Source organism: Balaenoptera musculus, chromosome 20 (assembly GCF_009873245.2).
Source record: "Balaenoptera musculus isolate JJ_BM4_2016_0621 chromosome 20, mBalMus1.pri.v3, whole genome shotgun sequence".
Classification (NCBI taxonomy): Eukaryota; Metazoa; Chordata; class Mammalia; order Artiodactyla; family Balaenopteridae; genus Balaenoptera; species Balaenoptera musculus.
The window spans coordinates 41,159,536-41,178,904 of record NC_045804.1 but is presented as its reverse complement, the minus strand read 5'-3'; the positions used below and the strand labels follow the sequence as shown (position 1 = coordinate 41,178,904).

At 49.5% G+C, this 19,369-nt stretch overlaps 1 protein-coding gene across 1 annotated transcript; it reads left to right on the top strand.

The window, feature by feature from the left end:
• The first annotated feature begins 1,238 nt into the window (after positions 1–1,238).
• Positions 1,239–14,318, top strand: TMEM98 (transmembrane protein 98). Its single transcript, XM_036837840.1, has 7 exons — positions 1,239–1,510; positions 3,583–3,763; positions 4,906–5,037; positions 6,085–6,118; positions 8,095–8,210; positions 12,140–12,199; positions 13,473–14,318. Exons 2-7 carry the CDS (start codon positions 3,633–3,635, stop codon positions 13,678–13,680), a joined length of 681 nt encoding a protein of 226 aa, XP_036693735.1. The 5' UTR covers positions 1,239–1,510; positions 3,583–3,632; the 3' UTR covers positions 13,681–14,318.
• Positions 14,319–19,369: the final 5,051 nt, after the last annotated feature.

The window sequence follows — 19,369 nt, the reverse complement described above, 5'->3', positions numbered from 1 at the left end:
GGTAATAAAATCATTCCTCAACCTTCTCATCCCTGAGTGCCAATGGTGCGTAACCTCAGCTCCCACAGGGCCAGGCCCTTAAAAGAACGAGAAGTGTGAGGGTATGTGCATACGGTGTATGTTGCACCCAGCAGGAAAGGGGGTAGGCCAGGAGAACAGGCCTGGAAATTCAGCCACCCTTCTCTTACTGACTGTTGCACCCAATGGAATATGGGCTGCATTTTGAGAGAACTTATGCATTTTCCAGAGAAGCTAGAAATCTAGAGGTATAAGTAAAATTCCTGATTTTTTAAAATGTTGGCAACTAATTTGAGTTTTTAAAAACTGTAAGCCAAAGCAATACCTCTGTGGGCTGGATGTGGCCTAGGGGCTACAAGATTGCAGAGCCTGCATTAAGTGCCCGGGACCTGGTCTGCATCCTTCGGTACTTATGACCAGTACTGACCTGAGACTGGTTAACTGGGCCCCAGGCTTTAGTTGGTCCTGCCCTGGTCCTGTCTCTTCCTCACAGGGCTAGGAGTTCAAGAGCCAAGGGAGAATGCCCATGATCCTTCTAGACCATACTCCTGGTACTCTGGACTCTGGAAATCCCTGCTCAGACGGCCCCCAGCCTGCTTCCAGGGGCTGCGTGGACCTCCATCCTTCCAAGGCAGCCGGCACCGCCTGTCGTGGGCATCTTCAGGCCTGAGGGATGGCTCATTGCAGGGTGGAGGCTGTGTCCCTATGAACGCACTGTGAGTCCCCCTTTGGTATGGGATGGAGTAGGATTTGAACGGAAGGGGCAGGACTGCCAACCAGGGTCCTGCATTCGTACTCTTGCCCCTGGCCAGGCAGTTGGTAGGGGTGGGCCTGCTTGTCACTGCCCAGCGTGGCTCACTGACTACCACTGACCCTGGGCCCAGCATTGCATGCACCGTGGCATTTAACTAACTCAGGATGCTTACAAGTCATAGTCCCTTTCACAGAGGAAGAAACCAAGGTACCGAGGAGTGAAATAAGTTGCCCACAAGCTAGTGAGTGGCAGAGCCAGGATTTAAACCAGACAGCGGGGAGCAGAGCCGACTCGCTCCCGACCCAGCCACACTGTGGAGACGCCTGGCGCTCCCCACCCCCACTGGACGGCCAGACCCTCCGCGTCCCCCTCCCCCCTTCCCCCTCCCCCCCCACCCCGGCCCGGCCTCCGCGGGGGCGCGGGAACCGCCTGTCGGGTCGCTGAGCCACAGCCTCGCAGCTGCCCGGGCCTTCCGCGGCCCCAACCCCCGGCCGGCCCCGGGGGCCTGGCGGTGACGGCGGCGCCTGGTAGCGGGGGATTTGGATGCTCGGCCGGCGGCTCGGCCGGCGGCTCCCCCGCCCGCACCACCTCCGGGGGTTTGGCCGCCGGGACTTATCTTGGTGCCTTCCCGGCATGCCCCGCTCGCAGGCGGCCGCCAGTCCCGCGCCCGGACTTTGCCATCGCGGGGGGCCCGGCCGCGGGAGCGCCCCCGCCTGCGTCCCGGAGCCGCAGCCTCAGGTGGGTGAGCCCGGCGCGCCGCGGAGCTGGGGACCGGGGCTCCCCGCGGGCCGACCCCCGGGCAGCCCCTTTGGAGCCGGGTGCGCGGGGCGGGCGGGGGGTGCGGGAGAGGAGGGGGAGGGGAGCCCGGCGCCCGCGAGGGGGGAGAGGCGGAGCTGCGCGCCCCGGAGCCATCGAGCCCCGCGTGGCGCGCGCCGGGGCGCGTGGGGGTCCCTCCCTAGGTCCCGCGTGTGGCGTGGGTGTTCTGGGTGGCCGCGCAGGGGGAAGGAGGGGAGTCTTGGGTCTGTTTTATCCTTGTGGATTTAGAACCCGCTAGAGGGAAACAGAAAAACTCATCCTGAAACACACAGAGGAGAATACACAAAGAAAAAAGAAAACACACGAAGAAACACTCGTACAGACCGATCACGGAGGGAGACGGCAATAACTCACAGAAAAGCTCCTACACACTCAGGGAAACTCACCCGAAAGGCACAGGAAGACAGGAAACAAAGCGGGTGGTCTTGGAGACCTGGGGCAGGGGGAGGGGAAGGGAAAGGGAAACACCGAGAAAGCAAGAGACGAGGGGAGGCGGAAAAGAGAAGGAGGGGTGGAGAGGAAAGCTGAGACAGGGAAAAATGAAGAGAGTGAGAAGTGAGAGGAGGAGAAAGGACAAAGGGCTAAAGGAGGTAGTCCTTTAGGAGGAATAGTATAGAGAAACACACCTAGAGAAACTGACGCAGGACCCCTCCCACCACAAACACAGAGATGCAGAGATGAAAAAGGTAGATCCCAACCTTCTTACCCTTGTGGGCAGGTGAGCATCACGTGGGAGAGCAGCTCTGTGAGTCCTCTGAGAAGGCTTCCTTGGCACTTTGAGCCAGTGAAGTCCCCCTGGAAAACTCCTACTCATCCTTCAAAACCCAGCTCAGGCATCACCTGCCCTGGGAGGAAAGCTTTCCTAGAGAGTGTCATGTAAGCACTGGCACTCTGTTTTTTGTGTACTTCTGCATGTGACACAGGCACACGGAGTTGAAATGGTTTGTCTGCCTGTCTGCCTCTACCCCCAGCTCCCCAGGTTTTGGGGCCCATGTCTTATTTATCTCCAATCTCCAGAATCCAGTCCAGTGCTTGGTGCATAGTAAATGAACAATACATACTTATTGAATGATGATCAGGAGCATTTGGACCCTCCAAGACATAGAACATAGCATTAAATCCAAACAGAGACGATGTACTGTCCTGGAGTCAGAGAGAATTCTAGGTCAAAGCACCCTTTTTTGCAGGTGGAGAAATTAAAGCCCAGAGAGGGGAGAAGACTTGCTCAAAAGGACACAAGTAGGAGACCTGCAATGAAATAACATTGTGAATACATGCTTCCCTGAGATGCCATTGTTCCTCCAGCCTATGAGTTTAAGATAGGTGTGAAAGAACGACCTAAATGAAAACAGGCAGTGAATAGGCAACGAACACTTTAATACCAGTTGTAAGTTTCCAATGCTGAAACTCACAATCGAAACTTTCCCCAGAATTTTTAGAATCCTCTTTCCTCCTTAGAAAGGACAAGGGAGGTGACCGTCCATCTCAGTTTGAGTGGATGGCTTTCTGCTTCCTGACTACGTAAACTTGGACAAATTACTTAACCTCTCTGGGCCTCAGTTTTCTCAACTGTAAAATGAGGATACTGATACCTACCTCATAGGATCGTTAGAAGAGTGAACACATACCAAGTGCCTGGCACAGAGTAGACCCTCAGGGACTACAGTCCCACCCTTCTTCTTAGGTGGGTGTTCTTTCATGCGCCTGGTGCAGATGTGAAAACAACAGTGCTAGTGAAAATGTTTCCTTTTGTCCCAGATTGAAAAGGCCATCCCCGTTTAATTGGGGAGCAAACGCTTTTAGTGAAGGAAAAGATCAAATTTGGGGCATGACCTAAAATGGGTCTTGATTCTGTTCAGGCCCTCAGGTCTCTACAGGTGACTTCGGGGAACCTAGCTGCCCTCCCCGTCAACCTGCCAGCAGGGAAGACCCCCACCACCACACTACTTTTCGTTGCTTCTTTACCAGGCTGCTCTGCCCTTGTGTCTTTCCAGCTTCAGCCCATGCGGGGAATTGACCGGGACTGAGGGAGCCGCCTGGAAGCATGGAGACCGTGGTGATTGTTGCCATAGGTGTGCTGGCCACCATCTTTCTGGCCTCGTTTGCAGCCTTGGTGGTGGTTTGCAGGCAGCGCTACTGCCGGCCTCGAGATCTCCTGCAGCGCTACGATTCCAAGTGAGTGGCCCAGGGAGGGGAAGGAGGAGAGAGGGGCTGTGCCCTGGGGCCCCGACAAAAGAAAAAGAAGTTTGGTGCTGGGCAACTGTCATTCAGCTTTTTATCTCTAAAATGGTACCCAAAGGCCGTCCTTCCCTATAAAGACCTCAGAGCTTAATAACGCTCCTTAAGCTCCCCCAACATCCTGAGCCATGTCGGACTCTGTCTCTGAACATGTTCACCTAGCACAAATCTATCCCAAACTTGACCACCTCACTTAGCATTTGGACAGGCCAAATCCCTTTCCAGACAAACTCATAGGAACAGAAATCCAGTGCCCACATTCCAGCCACACATCTAAGCAACAGACACTTGGGGCTACGAAACCCCAGCATAGGATCGCCTCTCTCTCTGCTCGGATTTTTTCATGATGCTCTTCATGTGAAACATACTTTGTAAGCAAGATCCCGTTTTCAGTTTAGGGATATTTTAATTGATAGATCCCAAGGGACCCTGGCCACTAAACCCTTAGTTTCTCTTACCCCTCTATCTGAATCCTATCAGCATCTCTGTTGAGTGGTTAATAATTAGTAAATGACCATCTGTATGACCCAGGAAAGCTCTGCTGTGGCGTCTCATGTTTTCAAGAGCCCTGTTGTAAAGTAGGAGGTATTTTTACTTCTCGCGCTTCTCTAGTATAACTAGGAGGGGATGGGCTCGTGCCGGTGGACCAAGGTCGCTCCCAGGAGTTGATTCTGCAGAACAAGTACAGGTCAGTTTGAGTATTAGGAACTTTAGCGTCTCCATGAAAGGTAGGTGTGGAGGGCAAATAAGTTACAAACGGATATTATTTTGTCCCAAAGGAGCAGCCCTGTCTAGTACATCTTTGTAATTCTTGTGGTTGTAGCCCTGCCTTTCTCTTAGTGGCGCATCTTGTTCTGTGTCACTTTTCTTGTGTTTTCGTGCCCCTACTTCCTTGACTCACTGTCTAGCCATGTGCCCTGCCCACAGTGCAGTCCCACTAGCCTCAGGTTTGGCTCCAGAACAAGTCCCTGCTTTAACTTACTCCCTTTATCCTTTTGGGCGGATATGTGGACCTCGATGAGGAGAGAGTCAGCAGCGGTCGCCCATCTTGAAACCACTTAGCTGGGCTTTCCTTCCAGGCCCATTGTGGACCTCATCGGCGCCATGGAGACCCAGTCTGAGCCCTCGGAGCTAGAACTGGATGATGTCGTCATCACCAACCCCCACATCGAGGCCATTCTGGAGAATGAAGACTGGATTGAAGATGCCTCGTAAGGCCTTGGGGACCATTTGCTTTCCTGCAGCCGCCTGGGGATGATGACCCAGGCTCCTGGGTGCCCTTGCGTGCCCTCCTTTTCCAGAGCCCTCGACTAAGCGCCCAGGAGTGCTGTGCCACTTGCTTTTCTTTCCCCTGCCTTCACTGTGGAGGGAACTTAGAATATGACACCACGGTGTTTGTCCTTGCTCTCCCCATTTTGTAGACCTGAACACTGAGGCCCATAGATGTGTGGCAGAGTTGTTCTAAAGTCACCCTGATGTGCTTGGGTTATTCTTGGGGCGCCTGTGAATTTGACCCTCAGGCTCCAGGGATGCTGCCTTTGTCTCCGGTGTCCCTCGGAGATCCCTCCACCCACCAGGAGATGCTGTAGCTTGAGAAGAGTGTGCCGCTCCCTTTCCTGTCACTCAGCCGTTCATTCACTGGGCAGATGTTTACAGGTGTGATGTGCAGGCTCTGGGCCAGGTGCTGCAGCTATGGAACTGGTGGTGGAGGCAGAATTCTACTAAAATACAATATTTGAGAAATGATGGAGGGGGGTCTCTGTGCGCGGTGCAGCGGACACGCGGAGGAGGTGGCATCTAGAGCTGCCTGGCCGGAGGTGGGGCTGGATTTCGTGAAGGCTTTCCCAGAGTGGGTGCCTTTTGTCCTGCGTCTTTTTCTGGCCACACCGTGCGGCGTGCGGAACTTACCCCACCAGGGATCGAACTCGTGTCCCCTGCAGTGGAAGTGCGGAGTCTTAACCACTGGACCGCCCAGGCTGAGGATACCGGGAAGGATTCCCTGGGTGAAGGAAACAGTCTCAGAAGCTCAGAGCTCTAAAACAGCATGGTTGGGTGCGGGAGAGGAAAGGGAAAGACGGGACAGAAGGTGCCTCCTGGTTTAGCTCCTGGGCTTGTTCGTTTTATCGCTGAGGCACCCCTGTTCTCAGGTGGTGTCCAGCTGTGCCCACTGGTCAGAGCTGGATGAGGCACGGAGGTGGTCGCTGGAGGGAGGTGGGCCTCTCAGGAGGAGCACTGACAAATGCTTCTTGTCTCCCCAGGGGTCTCATGTCCCACTGCATTGCCATCTTGAAGGTAATACTCTGCGATTTCCCCAGGAGAATAAGGGGTGGCCACCAAAGCATCCATGTCCGCAGACTGTCCGAGGGGAAGGAACTTTGGGAAGAGCGCTGACCTGTGCAGGAGGCCTTTTGTAACATGCCTGACGGTTGGAGTTTCTACTGTTCACTTCTGCTCCCCCTGGATGGTCTGCTCTGCTTTAGAATTCTCAAGGCCCTTTCCACATGGTCCTCATACAGGCAGTCGCTAACCCCATTTTCACTGACCATGGAGAAAGCTGTGTGCAGAATAGAGACCATGTTTAGGGGGAGATGGGGCTTCTCAGCTTCTCCTGGGCACTTTCTTTCATGAACAGAGAGCTCAGCCCTCGACAGCAAGTTGAGTTCTGTATTGGGGCTTCTGCAGTTACTAGGAAGTTCCTCACCAGCCCTCTTTGACTGTGACGGTAGTCAGCCAAACGGGACAATCAGTGTTAAAAAAAAAGCCAAACCGTGAGTACTTCAACCTGAAGGCAGACTTTTTTCTTCTAATGCCTGCAGCCTCCAGGACAGGGTGGAGAGTTGCATCCAATTTGCATTTGGGGAAATTTTTATAGTTTGGGGTAATTTTTATAGTTTCAGCATTTGGCTTTCAATTCTTGCCTCACGCTCTCCTACTTAATAGGATAATAATAATATTGAAATGTTTGGCCAATGGCAAATATCGTTCATTTCAGTAACCTGGCGAACCACACATTTCTCTCTCTGTCTAGCAATTATTCAAGATTTCAAAAAAGACAGCTTTAAGTGTCATTCAGTACAAAATATTAAAAAGTCTTTCATCCCACCTCTTCTTCAGCTGTTCTCTTGGGGGACAAAGAAGTGCCTGGTGGGACATTGTTGTCCCAGAGTCCAGGCTTATTATTGAATTCCAAGAAGCTCTTGGGGTATAGATGTGGTTATAGATGGAGATACAAGGGTCTAATGTCTAGAGCAATGACACCATATTACATCCCCCTTCTCCCAACCAGGATGTGTCCTGGCTCTGGGTTTTGTCCCCTGCCCTTGCCTGTTGGAGGAGGGGGAATGAATGACAGCTGAGGTGTGGGTTAAATCAGCCAGAAGGTGTCTTATTGGATTGGACTCAGTGGTCCATCCTGAGAGCCTTAGATCAAAGGAGAGCCTCTCATCTTCCTCCTGGGATCCCGAGGCCCTTTTGCTTGGCCACATGCCCTTGAATCCCTGTGATGGGGCCTCGAGGGAAGGGCCTGGGCTCTCTCCTCGGCGGGCTGTTGGGCTTCTTTCTGCCTCTCTTTTCCAGCCCCAAGTATAAGGCAAGTGATGGAACTTCTTTGCCAGGGCCTGAAGCACATCCAGGTTCTGACATCGGGGAGGTGTGAAAGTGAGGAGCAAAGCTTTGGGGGCGGCCAGCATTGTTGGTGGATGATGAAAAAGGCCACATGTCCTAGTCTTGCTGTTTTCCTGCTTTTTTTTCCAAGGCCCTTTTATCATCATCTTGACAAACATGTGAAAATGCTACCCTAGAAAAGTGTTGAAATAAGTTCCACTTTTGGAGGATGTGCTTAAAGGGAAAAGTTGCCCTTTGTCCGGCCATAGTTCTGAGGGTGCCCGTGGAGATCTTTATCGTTTTGGAAGACGAAGCTAGGAGGTGAAGGAATCGAGACAGAAAATAGGTTTTTGCCCTTAAGTGAGAAGGTGAAATTAGAGCACATGATTTTTCTTAGACAGATTATTTCGGCTCGGACTTCTCTAAGCCGAAACCCTGACCCTGATCTGCGGTTCCCACCCCTCTCTCCTCACCCGGCCGTGTCCTCGGGTTTGCCTCTTCCATCCCATTTCCTCTCACCTCTGTGTACTTTTCACTTCAATCTGTCCGTTAGGTTAGGGGACCCAGCTGTGAGATGGGGGGCGTGTTTGGCTCTGTGGGGTTGGCAGAAGCCCTCGGGGGGGCTGGGTCCCTCCTCATCACCTCTCTCCTCCCTGCTGCGGTAGATTTGTCACACTCTGACGGAAAAACTTGTTGCCATGACAATGGGCTCAGGGGCCAAGATGAAGACCTCAGCCAGTGTCAGTGACATCATCGTGGTGGCCAAGCGGATCAGCCCCAGGTGAGGTCCCCATACTCCTGGGGGAGGGGGAGGGGAGGGGCCGGCAGCTGGGATGGGGGAAAGACCAGGCTCTCCTGAGACACTCCAGGGGCAACTTGAGTGGTTTATGTCCTACACATTCCCAGAGCACCCAGGAGGGTGTAGACGCTGGGAGGCTTTCAGGCTAAGGTGGTGTCAAACGGCTCCCCTCCCCTCCAGAGTGCCCCCTCCTGTAGGCTTTTTGGGAAATGCCAGCATATGACTAGTGCTGAGTGGCTCCTTCTTCCTGGGTCCCGTGCCAGCCGGGGCTGCTTTCCTTCCTTTTGCCACACCTTCTTCCTGGGCTCCGGGCCAGCAAGCACATTTCCCACTGGTGCCCACAGCCCTGTGTGCAGTGACCTCGTGGCTGGCGTCTGTACTGTAGACCAGCTCCCTGTCTCTGTGCTGTCACCCCCGGCCCCATCCAGGGCCCAGCCAGCAGCCTCCGGGACCGGGTGGGAGGTGAAGACATCATTCAGATCTCCCAAATTCCAGGCTGTCTGCAGAATACCATGTGGGAGGCAAGGAGCAGGATTGTAGTCAACAGCTCCACCCCCTCATTTGGGCTCGATCTTGTGAAGAAAATAAAGCCCTTCTCTTAGAGGGAAGGGGGGTACTAAGTTGGTGCTGCCATCTGGTGGCTGGCATGTGGATGTGCCTGAGTTGGGAGTTTTTCGAGTTCAGGATGTTTTCTTTATCAGCCTCGGAGTTCCAGGGGTCCTCGCTTTCCACGTTGCAGTGACCTCGGGTAGATCACGAGGAACCAGCCCTTGGAGGGAACATGAAAGAATTGGTACACTTGAACTCTGTCTAGGGAGTTCAGTGAGTTGAGAACGTGGGAAGGAGATGATCCAGAAGAGTTCTTGGCTTTCTCTGGAGCTGCCCCGGGTGGGTGTGGCTACATGAGTGGGATCAGCCTAGGTCGGCCCTTGGCCTGAAGACCCTCCGACCCAGGCTCTGGGCAAGCACCAGACCTTCCTCTGGCCTCTCGTGATTGGTAGAGGCTGCATTGCTCATATCTGCTGGACCTTCCTCATGCTTCTTGTTACTTCTGAGAGCCATCCCAGGGGCCAGACGAATTCATGTGACCCCAGGTTACAAGGCAGCATCGCCAGGAGGGCTCGGAGGAGGAAAGAGATTGAGATTTCTGAGTCCCATTGAAGTCCTGGGTGGTCAGGATTAGCAATGGTGCTAGAGCCAGGGTGTGGCATCGCTCAGAGGGCAGACCTCACCTGGTGCTCACTGGCCCGTCCTACAGAGCACCTTGGATTGCTTCCAGAATGATCCCTGCCATAAATCAGTCAGGGGCCTTGCTTTGTCTTTTTGCCCTCACACTTCTTTCTCCTTCGGGCTGTTTTTTGTCTCAACTGTTTTTCTTGCTCCATCTATTCCATATAGTGTGTTGATAGCATGTTAGTTTCAAGAAGAGTGGCTTCAGCTGCAGGGCAGAGAAAGGGGCCGGCTAAGATGGGCACTGAGTGACCACACCTCTGTACTTCCGCACCAGCCCCTCAGTCCCGAGACAAGGACTTTCAAGGGCATCTGTTTTCAAGTGCCTTTGGGAATCAAACAATACATCGTTATTTTTTGCTTCTTGACTATCAGGTGGTCCAAGAGCAAGGATTTGGATGAAAACCTTGAACCATGTAAATGAGGGTGAATAGTAGCTCCTTCTAGAATTTGATTAAAAGAAAATTAACCATGAACTGTACCGTGTGCTAAAAGAAATCCAATGCAGTAGTTGGAACCCAAATTAAACTTGGAGGGTTTTTTTAGTGTTCTATATAACTACCTTTAACCATTTTTAAAAAATTAAATGTAAAAGTAATAAACACTTGTAAAAGTTAAAACGTTGCAGAAATAGAGTATCTGAAAAGTGAAGGACCCCCTAATTCCACCCCATCCTAATTCCTGGAGGTAATCCCTGTTGACTGGTGAGTATTCCTCCAGACTGCCCCTGCCCACTGCATTTCACAGCTTTTGTTTATTCATTTTTCCCCAAATGAGATCAATCAAACTTTACATATTGTTTGGCAATATGCTATTTTAATGTAGTAGTATATCTTTTTTTTTTTTAAATAAATGTATTTATTTATTTTTGACTGCATTGGATCTTCATTGCTGTGCACGGGATTTCTCTAGTTGTGGCGAGCCGGGGTTACTCTTCATTGTGGTGCAAGGGCTTCTCATTGCAGTGGTTTCTCTTGTTGCGGAGCATGCACTCTAGGTGTGTGGGCTTCAGTAGCTGTGGCACGCAGGCTCAGTAGTTGTGGCACATGGGCTTAGTTGCTCCGCGACATGTGGGATCTTCCCGGACCAGGGCTCGAACCCGTGTCCCCTGCATTGGCAGGCGGTTTCTTAACCACTGCGCCACCAGGGAAGTCCAAATGTAGTTGTATATCTTGAACATCATTCCAGATGTGCAAACTTGTACTGTTTAGACCACTGGAGCTAAAACAAAACCAGAAGAAATATTCGCTAAACTGAATCTTTTTTTTTTTTTTAAACATCTTTATTGAAGTATAATTGCCTTACAATAGTGTGTTAGCTTCTGCTTTATAACAAAGTGAATCAGTTATACATATACAATATGTTCCCATTTCTCTTCCCTCTTGCATCTCCCTCCCTCCCACCCTCCCCATCCCACCCCTCTAGGTGGTCACAAAGCACCGAGCTGATCTCCCTGTGCTATGCAGCTGCTTCCCACTAGCTATCTATTTTACATTTGGTAGTGTATATATGTCCATGACACTCTCTTACCCTGTCACATCTCACCCCACCCCCTCCCCATATCCTCAAGTCCATTCTCTAGTAGGTCTGTGTCTTTATTCCCGCCTTGCCACTAGGTTCTTCATGGCCTTTTTTTTTTTTTTCCTTAGATTCCGTATATATGTGTTAGCATACTGTATTTGTTTTTCTCTTTCTGACTTACTTCACTCTGTATGACAGACTCTAACTCCATCCACCTCATTACAATACCTCCATTTCATTTCTTTTTATGGCTGAGTAATATTCCATTGTATATATGTGCCACATCTTCTTTATCCATTCATCTGTCGATGGACATTTAGGGTTGCTTCCAGGTCCTGGCTATTGTAAATAGAGCTGCAATGAACATTGTGGTACATGACACTTTTTGACCTATGGTTTCTCAGGGTATATGCCCAGTAGTGGGATTGCTGGGTCGTATGGTAGTTCTATTTGTAGTTTTTTAAGGAACCTCCATACTGTTCTCCATAGTGGCTGTATCAATTTACATTCCCACCAACAGTGCAAGAGTGTTCCCTTTCCTCCACACCCTCTCCAGCATTTATTGTTTCTAGATTTTTTGATGATGGCCATTCTGACCGGTGTGAGATGATATCTCGTTGTAGTTTTGATTTGCATTTCTCTAATGATTAATGATGTTGAGCATTCTTTCATGTGTCTGTAGGCCATCTGTATATCTTCTTTGGAGAAATGTCTATTTAGGTCTTCTGCCCATTTTTGGATTGGGTTGTTCGTTTTTTTGTTATTGAGCTGCATGAGCTGCTTGTAAATCTTGGAGATTAATCCTTTGTCAGTTGCTTCATTTGCAAATATTTTCTCCCATTCTGATGGTTGTCTTTTGGTCTTGTTTATGGTTTCCTTTGCTGTGCAAAAGCTTTTAAGTTTCATTAGGTCCCATTTGTTTATTTGTGTTCTTATTTACATTTCTCTGGGAGCTGGGTCAAAAAGAATCTTGCTGTGATGTATGTCATAGTAAACTGAATCTTAAGTCTTTCTGTTTAAGTCCCTGTCTGAGAATGCAGTTAAAGTCCCTAAAGACTGGGTCTGGAATATCAAAAGAGAAGCATAGGGATAAGGAAAGAAAGGAAGGAGAAAAGGCCATAAGAAAAGCGAAATACTGAAAACCTTTTGCCTCCCCTCAGAGTGGACGATGTTGTGAAGTCAATGTACCCTCCGTTGGACCCGAAGCTCCTGGATGCCCGGTGAGAGGGGTGGAGTGGTCGTGTGTCTTTTCATGCTGGAGGCTCCCTGTGTTATCACATCTGTGAGGTCGGCTGTTCAGGTTGTGGAGGAGAGAGCTGTGTTGGTGGGTTCCCAAGGCTGCCTGGGCTTTGGGTAATGGTCAGCCAACCAGCGAACGAAGCCTGGCTGGATGCTGGCGGCCAGGGCTCTTCCTGAAACCCCACAGGAGGAAGAACCAGTCTTAGATTTTGAATTTTTGTGATTAAACATCCACCCAGGCCAAGTCCTATCTGCACCTTCCCTCCCTCCCACTTCCCCCTTAGCTGTCTCTGCTCTTTGGACGCCGGAAGCAGACATGCCTCAGCTGTGAGTGCCGCCCAGGGGGTCGCTGGTACGGGTGGTGGGCAGGAAATGAGAATGCAAGTGACAGGTCAGCTAAAGCTGTGTTCACCTTCCACAGGACGTACCCAGGAGCCCTTGTCTCATGATCCTCCCCTAGTACGCAGAGTGTACTTAGGCTTTTGAGATTGTTATGTTCCTCTACGAGTTATAAACCCACTTAAAAAAAAAAACATGTTCCTTTGTCTCTCAGATTTATATGACTGTTTCATAGGCCCACTGTGTAATAATTGCCAGACAGGCTGTGGGTCACAGCAATTCAGTTGGTCTCTCCGCCCCACTCCTATTACTGCCCAGCTGTGTTCATGGGCTAGTCATCTGCAATGCATTCCCAAATGCATCGTGCACACTCACTATATAGAAGATATTCTGCACTGAATCTTTCAATACTGAAAAGCCTCCTCCTCAATTTAGTTTGCAATTAACTTTTTTAGGAGGTGGTAAACCAACCCTGGCCCTCATTGATTCAGAATCATTAAGTGATGCCCAAGGTGGGGTATGAATATCCTGTCTTCAACGGGGCAACAGTTGGGGATGTGCTTATCCAATTGACTAGATCCAAATTGTCCCACAAAACCCTCTTCTGGGAGATGTTAATGGATGTGTTGCAGAAAGTGGGCTCCCAGTCTTAAATAAGTTAGTGAGACTCAGGGTATTACATTCTCCCCTTAGAGCCTTACCACGTGCATCATCTGAGAAGGGCTTCAGTTACCTTTGTTTAACCCAGGCGTTACCAACTTTCTTTGAGCCTCGAACCCTCTTTAAATTACATACTCAGCAACCTCCTAAGGAAGGGACTCCAGCTTGGGGAACACCAGTCTAGACTCTATCCCTTTGGGCTTTGGGGCAAAGTCCCTTAGATCCTTTGGAACCTGATCCTGTTGTTTTTTCTAGGACAACTGCCCTGCTCCTGTCTGTCAGTCATCTGGTGCTGGTGACCAGAAATGCCTGCCACCTGACCGGGGGCCTGGATTGGATTGACCAGTCGCTGTCAGCTGCCGAGGAGCACTTGGAAGTCCTTCGAGAAGCAGCCCTGGCTTCGGAGCCAGATAAAGGTCTCCCAGGCCCTGAAGGCTTCCTGCAGGAGCAGTCGGCCATTTAGTGCCTACCAGCCCGTAGCTGGTCACAGGGCCAGCCTGCTGCCATGGCTGGCTGGCTCAGCTGTGCCTTCTACTTCTTCCTGTAGAGTTAGTTCTCCACAGCTGGGGAGTCCAGCTGTGTGTGTGTAGTAAAGCAGTCGATGCCTCTGTTGTAGTTACAAATGGTGGCTGGTGAGTGGCAGTCTAATCCCACAGTTAGGGGAGATGACAGTCACCATCTGTACAGCAGAGCTTTGAAAACTGGAGGACTGTAAGCTTTATTTAGCTCACCTAGTGTTTTCAAGAAAATCCAGCCACCATCTAAGAATCAGGAGGTTTCACATTAAATCAGAATGTCTGGTTTCTCTCGAACAATCAGAAGTTGAGGCAACTCTGATCTGCATTTTCCACAGAGGACAATCAATTGGAACTACGTAGGAGTTGCCTCTCTTGACAATACTTGTACTCTCTCACCTGGCCTGTTTCATTTATTTGTATTATCTGCCCAGTCCCTGAGGCTTCTGGGTCCCTCCTTCTCTTTACAGGTTTGGGTTTGAAGGTGAGCAACGTAGAGTTGATCATTTCCTTTTTATCATTATGCCTGCAATTTTACCTAGCTACCACTAGGTGGAGAGTAAACATATACTTAGCTTTCCCTCAATTGTGTGGTTGTTTAGTCAAATTCTGATGCACGGTGTGTGGTGGGACGTATTTGTCTGAGGACTGAGGGTGGAAGGAGAGAGGCTAAGAATCCCAAGGATGCCTTGTGTGACTCAAAAGAAAGATATTCAGAGACCCTCCAGAGTTCAGGCAGAGTTCAGGCAGAGGTGAAGATAACCACCATGAAGTATTGTTTCCACACTACCAATGACATCCGTGAAAGATGGGTCCCCTTTCTTTTGGTATCTGCTTGTTTGGCAAGTACTGAAAGATGAGGGGCATTTTTATGACTTGAGACCTTTGGGGGACCCAGAATCACAATTGTATAATCCAGACTGCATCCAAATTCTATAATTTCCATCACAAGCATATAGGAACACCTGAAATACTTTTTTTCCTCCCAGGATCTCAGAGCCAACCTCACTCTTGGGAGAGGGCCCTGGCTTGGGGGCTGCCTTGGTTCATATCCTATGCTGTTAAGCATGTTTGGAGCTCCATGTCTGTTCCCATTTCATTTTCTGTGCCCTAATTCAAGTCAGCAAATCCCTCAGCCTGATTCTAGAGAACCAGGAACCCATGTTCCCAAGTCCAAGATTGGGGCCTTGTTTATCACTGAGATGTGTCATCCATCCAATTTCATTCTCTCCTGAAAAGCAAGATGCTTCTCTCCAGCACAGTGCACACCAATTCCCACTTGGGGAGGTGGAGTCAGGAGAGGGAAGCTGGGGCTCAACTCTCATGGAAGGATAGAGGGATTCCTGAGGACAGGGGAGACACCTTACTGGATTGTCCACTCCCATCAGCCCTGAACACGTGCTAGGTAACTTTCCTGTCCTGCTGGTGAGCTGTGAATGGGCAGTGTCCACAGAGTCACTGTGACTTTTCTATCTGTGGCCTCCACCGATAGATATCCAGAGTCCTCCTGTTTTGTCTTTTCCCCTCCCTTTCAATACCTGCTTTCATAAGCAGACTGGAAACCACGATGCTAAGGTTGCAGTGGCTGCCATGGTTGTCAATGTCCCTGCATTTTAACCTGGACCAGAGCCCTAAGCCAGAGAGAGCCCTTAATCTCTCAAATACCATCCACAAGGTGTGGGGTTAGGGGTGGAGAAGTTTCCCAGCACCACCTCCCATCTCTGAACCCTGGCAAGTCCTGGCCCACCTACTTCCTCAAGCTCTGAGATGCTGCCCTTTTAGTAGTGAGAAGAGGTGGCTGAAGACCTTGGAAGTGTCTGCTAGGCTGCAGGATCTCTGATTCTGCTGCTGTGTAGCCTTTCTTTTGTTTCCAGTGCAGGACAAATAAGAAGTCTCTGGATCAGGTTGCTGTTGGTGACTGATGGTTGAGGTGGAAGCACTGTCTTTGGGGTGGGACTCTTCTAGCCCTTTGGGAGTTGGCTGAACTTGCCTCCTCATTTGGGAGGGACTGGTTGGCAAGCACTGGGGATCCAGCCAGGTATGGTTTCCCAGACGATGGACACATCCTGAGTCCCTAGTTCACTAGTGTCTGTGTATATTGTCATAGATCTTTTCCTCCATGATTTTCTTCCATGACCCCCGCCCCCTCTTACCCTGGAGTAGGAGCATCAGACTCAAATTCTGAATAAAGAAGGAATTAGGGATAGGAATTGAGGGTGAAAAGAGCAAGGTCTTTGAAGTCAGACAGAATTAGATTCAGATTTGGGCTCAGTCATTGACTGTGTGAGCTTGGACAAGTTTCTTAACCTCTCTGGTCCTTAGCTCTCTCACCTGTAAAATCAAGGCTACTGCCTCATTGGGTTGGTATGTCAATCGCATGAAGCAGTGTATGTGAAATGTCCAATTGTGTGCCTGGTACTAATTAGCCAATGTTAATACTTCTCTCTCCAAAGTCCCCTGTGCCCTGATGCAGCTGATCGAGATGGTGTCACCCCAGTTACCATGGCTCTGTCTAAGCTCTGTTCATGAGCTCTGGAACCAAATAGCCAAAATTCTGGAATCACTGGCCCAATCTTGTGCCTGCCCCACCCCAAGTACGTTCACAACAGGAAGGCAATCAAAGCTCTTGGCCTCTTATCAGTGTTCCCAGGGTTGACTGCCCAAGCTTGCATTCCTCCAGAGCGCAGCCCAGAGTCTCCTCCAGCTTGTGAAATCTCTCAGACAGAACACGTGTTCCTGGCATCCGACTTACCCTGGTGCTTACCCTGACCGCCACATTCCAGGAGTTCCTTCTCTTCAGAGACCCTTTCTACTCCGTGTGGCCACATGAGCCTGATCTTTAGAAAATGACTTATAGTTCAAAGCCCCTGAGTTGCGTTATGACCTTGGACACTTTGGGAAAGTGTCAAATGAAGAATTTCCATCTATTTCCTCCTCCCTCTGTCCTCCTCTCCCTCCCTTCTCTTCTCCCTCCCACCACCCTTCTCTCCCACAAACAAGTACTGTTTACTTAGGCAGAAGCATAGTGCTAGGTGCTGGGGATATGGAACCAAAGCCACAATACCTGGCCTTAAGAAGCAGAGACAAGTGAGCAGTTGATTGAAACATGACTGTGGCCAGTGCAATGAGGGAGGGATGCCTAGCCGGGGGCCCCTGAGCGGGCACGGGACAGGGAAGGGGCGGGGTCGAGATAGGGAAGAAACCTGGGAAGAGCTGATGCCTGAGTGGAGAGTTGACAGAGTGTTATCGAGGTGTTCCAGGCAGACTGGACCACATGGGAAAGGTCCAGGGCCAAGAGAGCATACTCATTTGAGAACTGCAGGTGATGGGGAAGGGCTGGAGGGTGGGCTGTGAGGGTGGGGTTGGACAGGTTGGCAGATCATGGAGGGTCTTAGAGGTTATGTTAGGGAGTTGAAGCTTTATCCTGAGCATAATGGGGACCCTGGAAAAGGTTTAACTGGGGAGTGATTTGGTCAGATTTGCAATTTAGAAAGAGTCATTTACTTCATACCCTATGACGTTAGACGTCAAGACCCATAAATGTGCCTGATGCCACTGAGCACGTGTTTCCTGCAGAGTCTGAGAGGCTCATGACTCAATCATGGTAGAAAGGCAGGTGGAGGAAGAGGGAGGCTAGGCGTTAGAACAGAATGGGCCGGGGTAGTAGTGAGGTCGTGCTGGATCTCATCCTGGTAGGTAGTTACAGTGTCTTTGTATCAGAAATGCTGATGAGCAGTTTTGAGGATTTGCAGCGTCACTGGGTCCTCCTTGCTGTTTCATTCTATCTGTATTTTATCATCCCCATTTTACAGATAAGGAAACCAAGGCCTAGAGAGACCAGTAACTTTCGTGGTGTTATTAAGAATGAGAACAGGGGGAGTTCCCTGGTGGTCTAGTGGTTAGGTTTCAGCGCTTTCACTGCCAGGACCTGGGTTCAGTCCCTGGCTGGGGAACTGAGATCCTACAAGCTGTGCAGCATGGCCAGAAAAAAAAAAAAGAAAAAAAAGAATGAGAGCAGGAACTTCAACTCCCCACCTGGTGTTCTTTACCACCACTCCTGCCTGCCTGGGTTCAGTGGGTGGGGAAATCCACAATACGAAGGAAACAGCAGATCCCAGAGTTATTCTTTTCTCTTCTAGTTCTAGTGTTTTTCATTAAAAAAATTGGTGGTCATGACCCATAGATTAATTTCATGGCCCACTAATCGGTTACAACCCACAAGATGATAGGACATGGGCACTAAAATGAGGGCTGGGGCATGGGTGAGGTATTCTCTCTCCATTCAAAACGGCTTAATTTTATCCTTTTTAAGTAAAACATGCATTTACCAGAATAGTGGCAAGAAAAAAAATGTATGGTGCAACATGGAATAATGAATTTATTACATGATTGATTAGTTCAGGAGTCATCTGTGGAGCATCTACATGGATGAAACCCTGGGATACAGGAATAAATAAAAATATAATGCCTCTCTTGAGATGCATATACTCTAAGGTAGAAAGAAACCCATCAAGAGTCATTTTCAATCTAATTCAGTAAGCACTGGGTAAGGGAACGTGTGTGTAATGAGAGCACGGAGCAGGGGCACCAACCCCAGGTTGCGAGAGTTTCCCGAAGGTGATGCTGTCTCAGAAGAATTGTGAAGGAGGAGTAGGTGTTACCTGGGAAAAGAAGATTGTGTGGGATAGTAGATGATGGAGGTGGAGGAGGACAGAGAATCGAAGAAGGGCAGTCTTTGCAGCCAGCATCCCATGCCGGGCTCAGGGAATTATTGCTGCAAGTGTCAGAGGGGAGGGGGGGCGCGGTGGGAGATGAGACAGGAGAGGAAGGTGAAAACCAGAGCCTGGACTTTTTTCTTTAGGTGGTAGGGAGCTATTGAAAGTTGAAAAAGTGCTTACTTTTTCTTGGAAAACAATCAAATGATCTCCACACTTATTAAATTTTTTTTTTAATCTCCTCACTTTTATCTGCCTTTAATGTTATCCGAAGTTGATAGATGAACCATCGTTAGCATTGTGTTAATTTGTGTTTCCCTGACTACTGGTGGAGTGAAGGATTTTTTATGGGTTTATTAGCTCTTTGTACTTATTCATGTCCTTTTCCCGTTTTTCTTCTGGGATTTTAATATTTTTCTTATCGATCTATATGAGCTCTTTATATATTAAGGATAACAACCCTTTGTCATATTTATTGCATAGACTTTCCCCAGCCTTGTCATTTGCCTTTTAGTTTTGTTTAGAATGGTTTCTGACATCCAGACATTTTAAATTTGGTGTTGTCAAATGTATTGATTTTCTTTCCCTTAGTGACTTCTGCCGTTGCTTTTATGCTTAGAAAATCCTCTCTCATCCAAGATCAAATAAATAGCATTGAAATGTTTGAAGCAGTGAAGTGCCATGGATGAATGATTGATAATAACATTCACAGGTTAGAGGTAGTGGTAAAACAAACAAACCAGGCTGGAAGAAATCAAACCTTCATTTATTCACCCCAAACCCAGCTCAAGGTTAAAGGTAGGAACCAGAGGGATCAAAGAGTTGGATGAGGCTGTTGGGGAGAGGCAGAGAGAGTCTTGAAGAACTAGTAGGAGGTGGTCAGCATGGGGAGGAAGCTACATGTCCCAAGTTAGGTATGGAG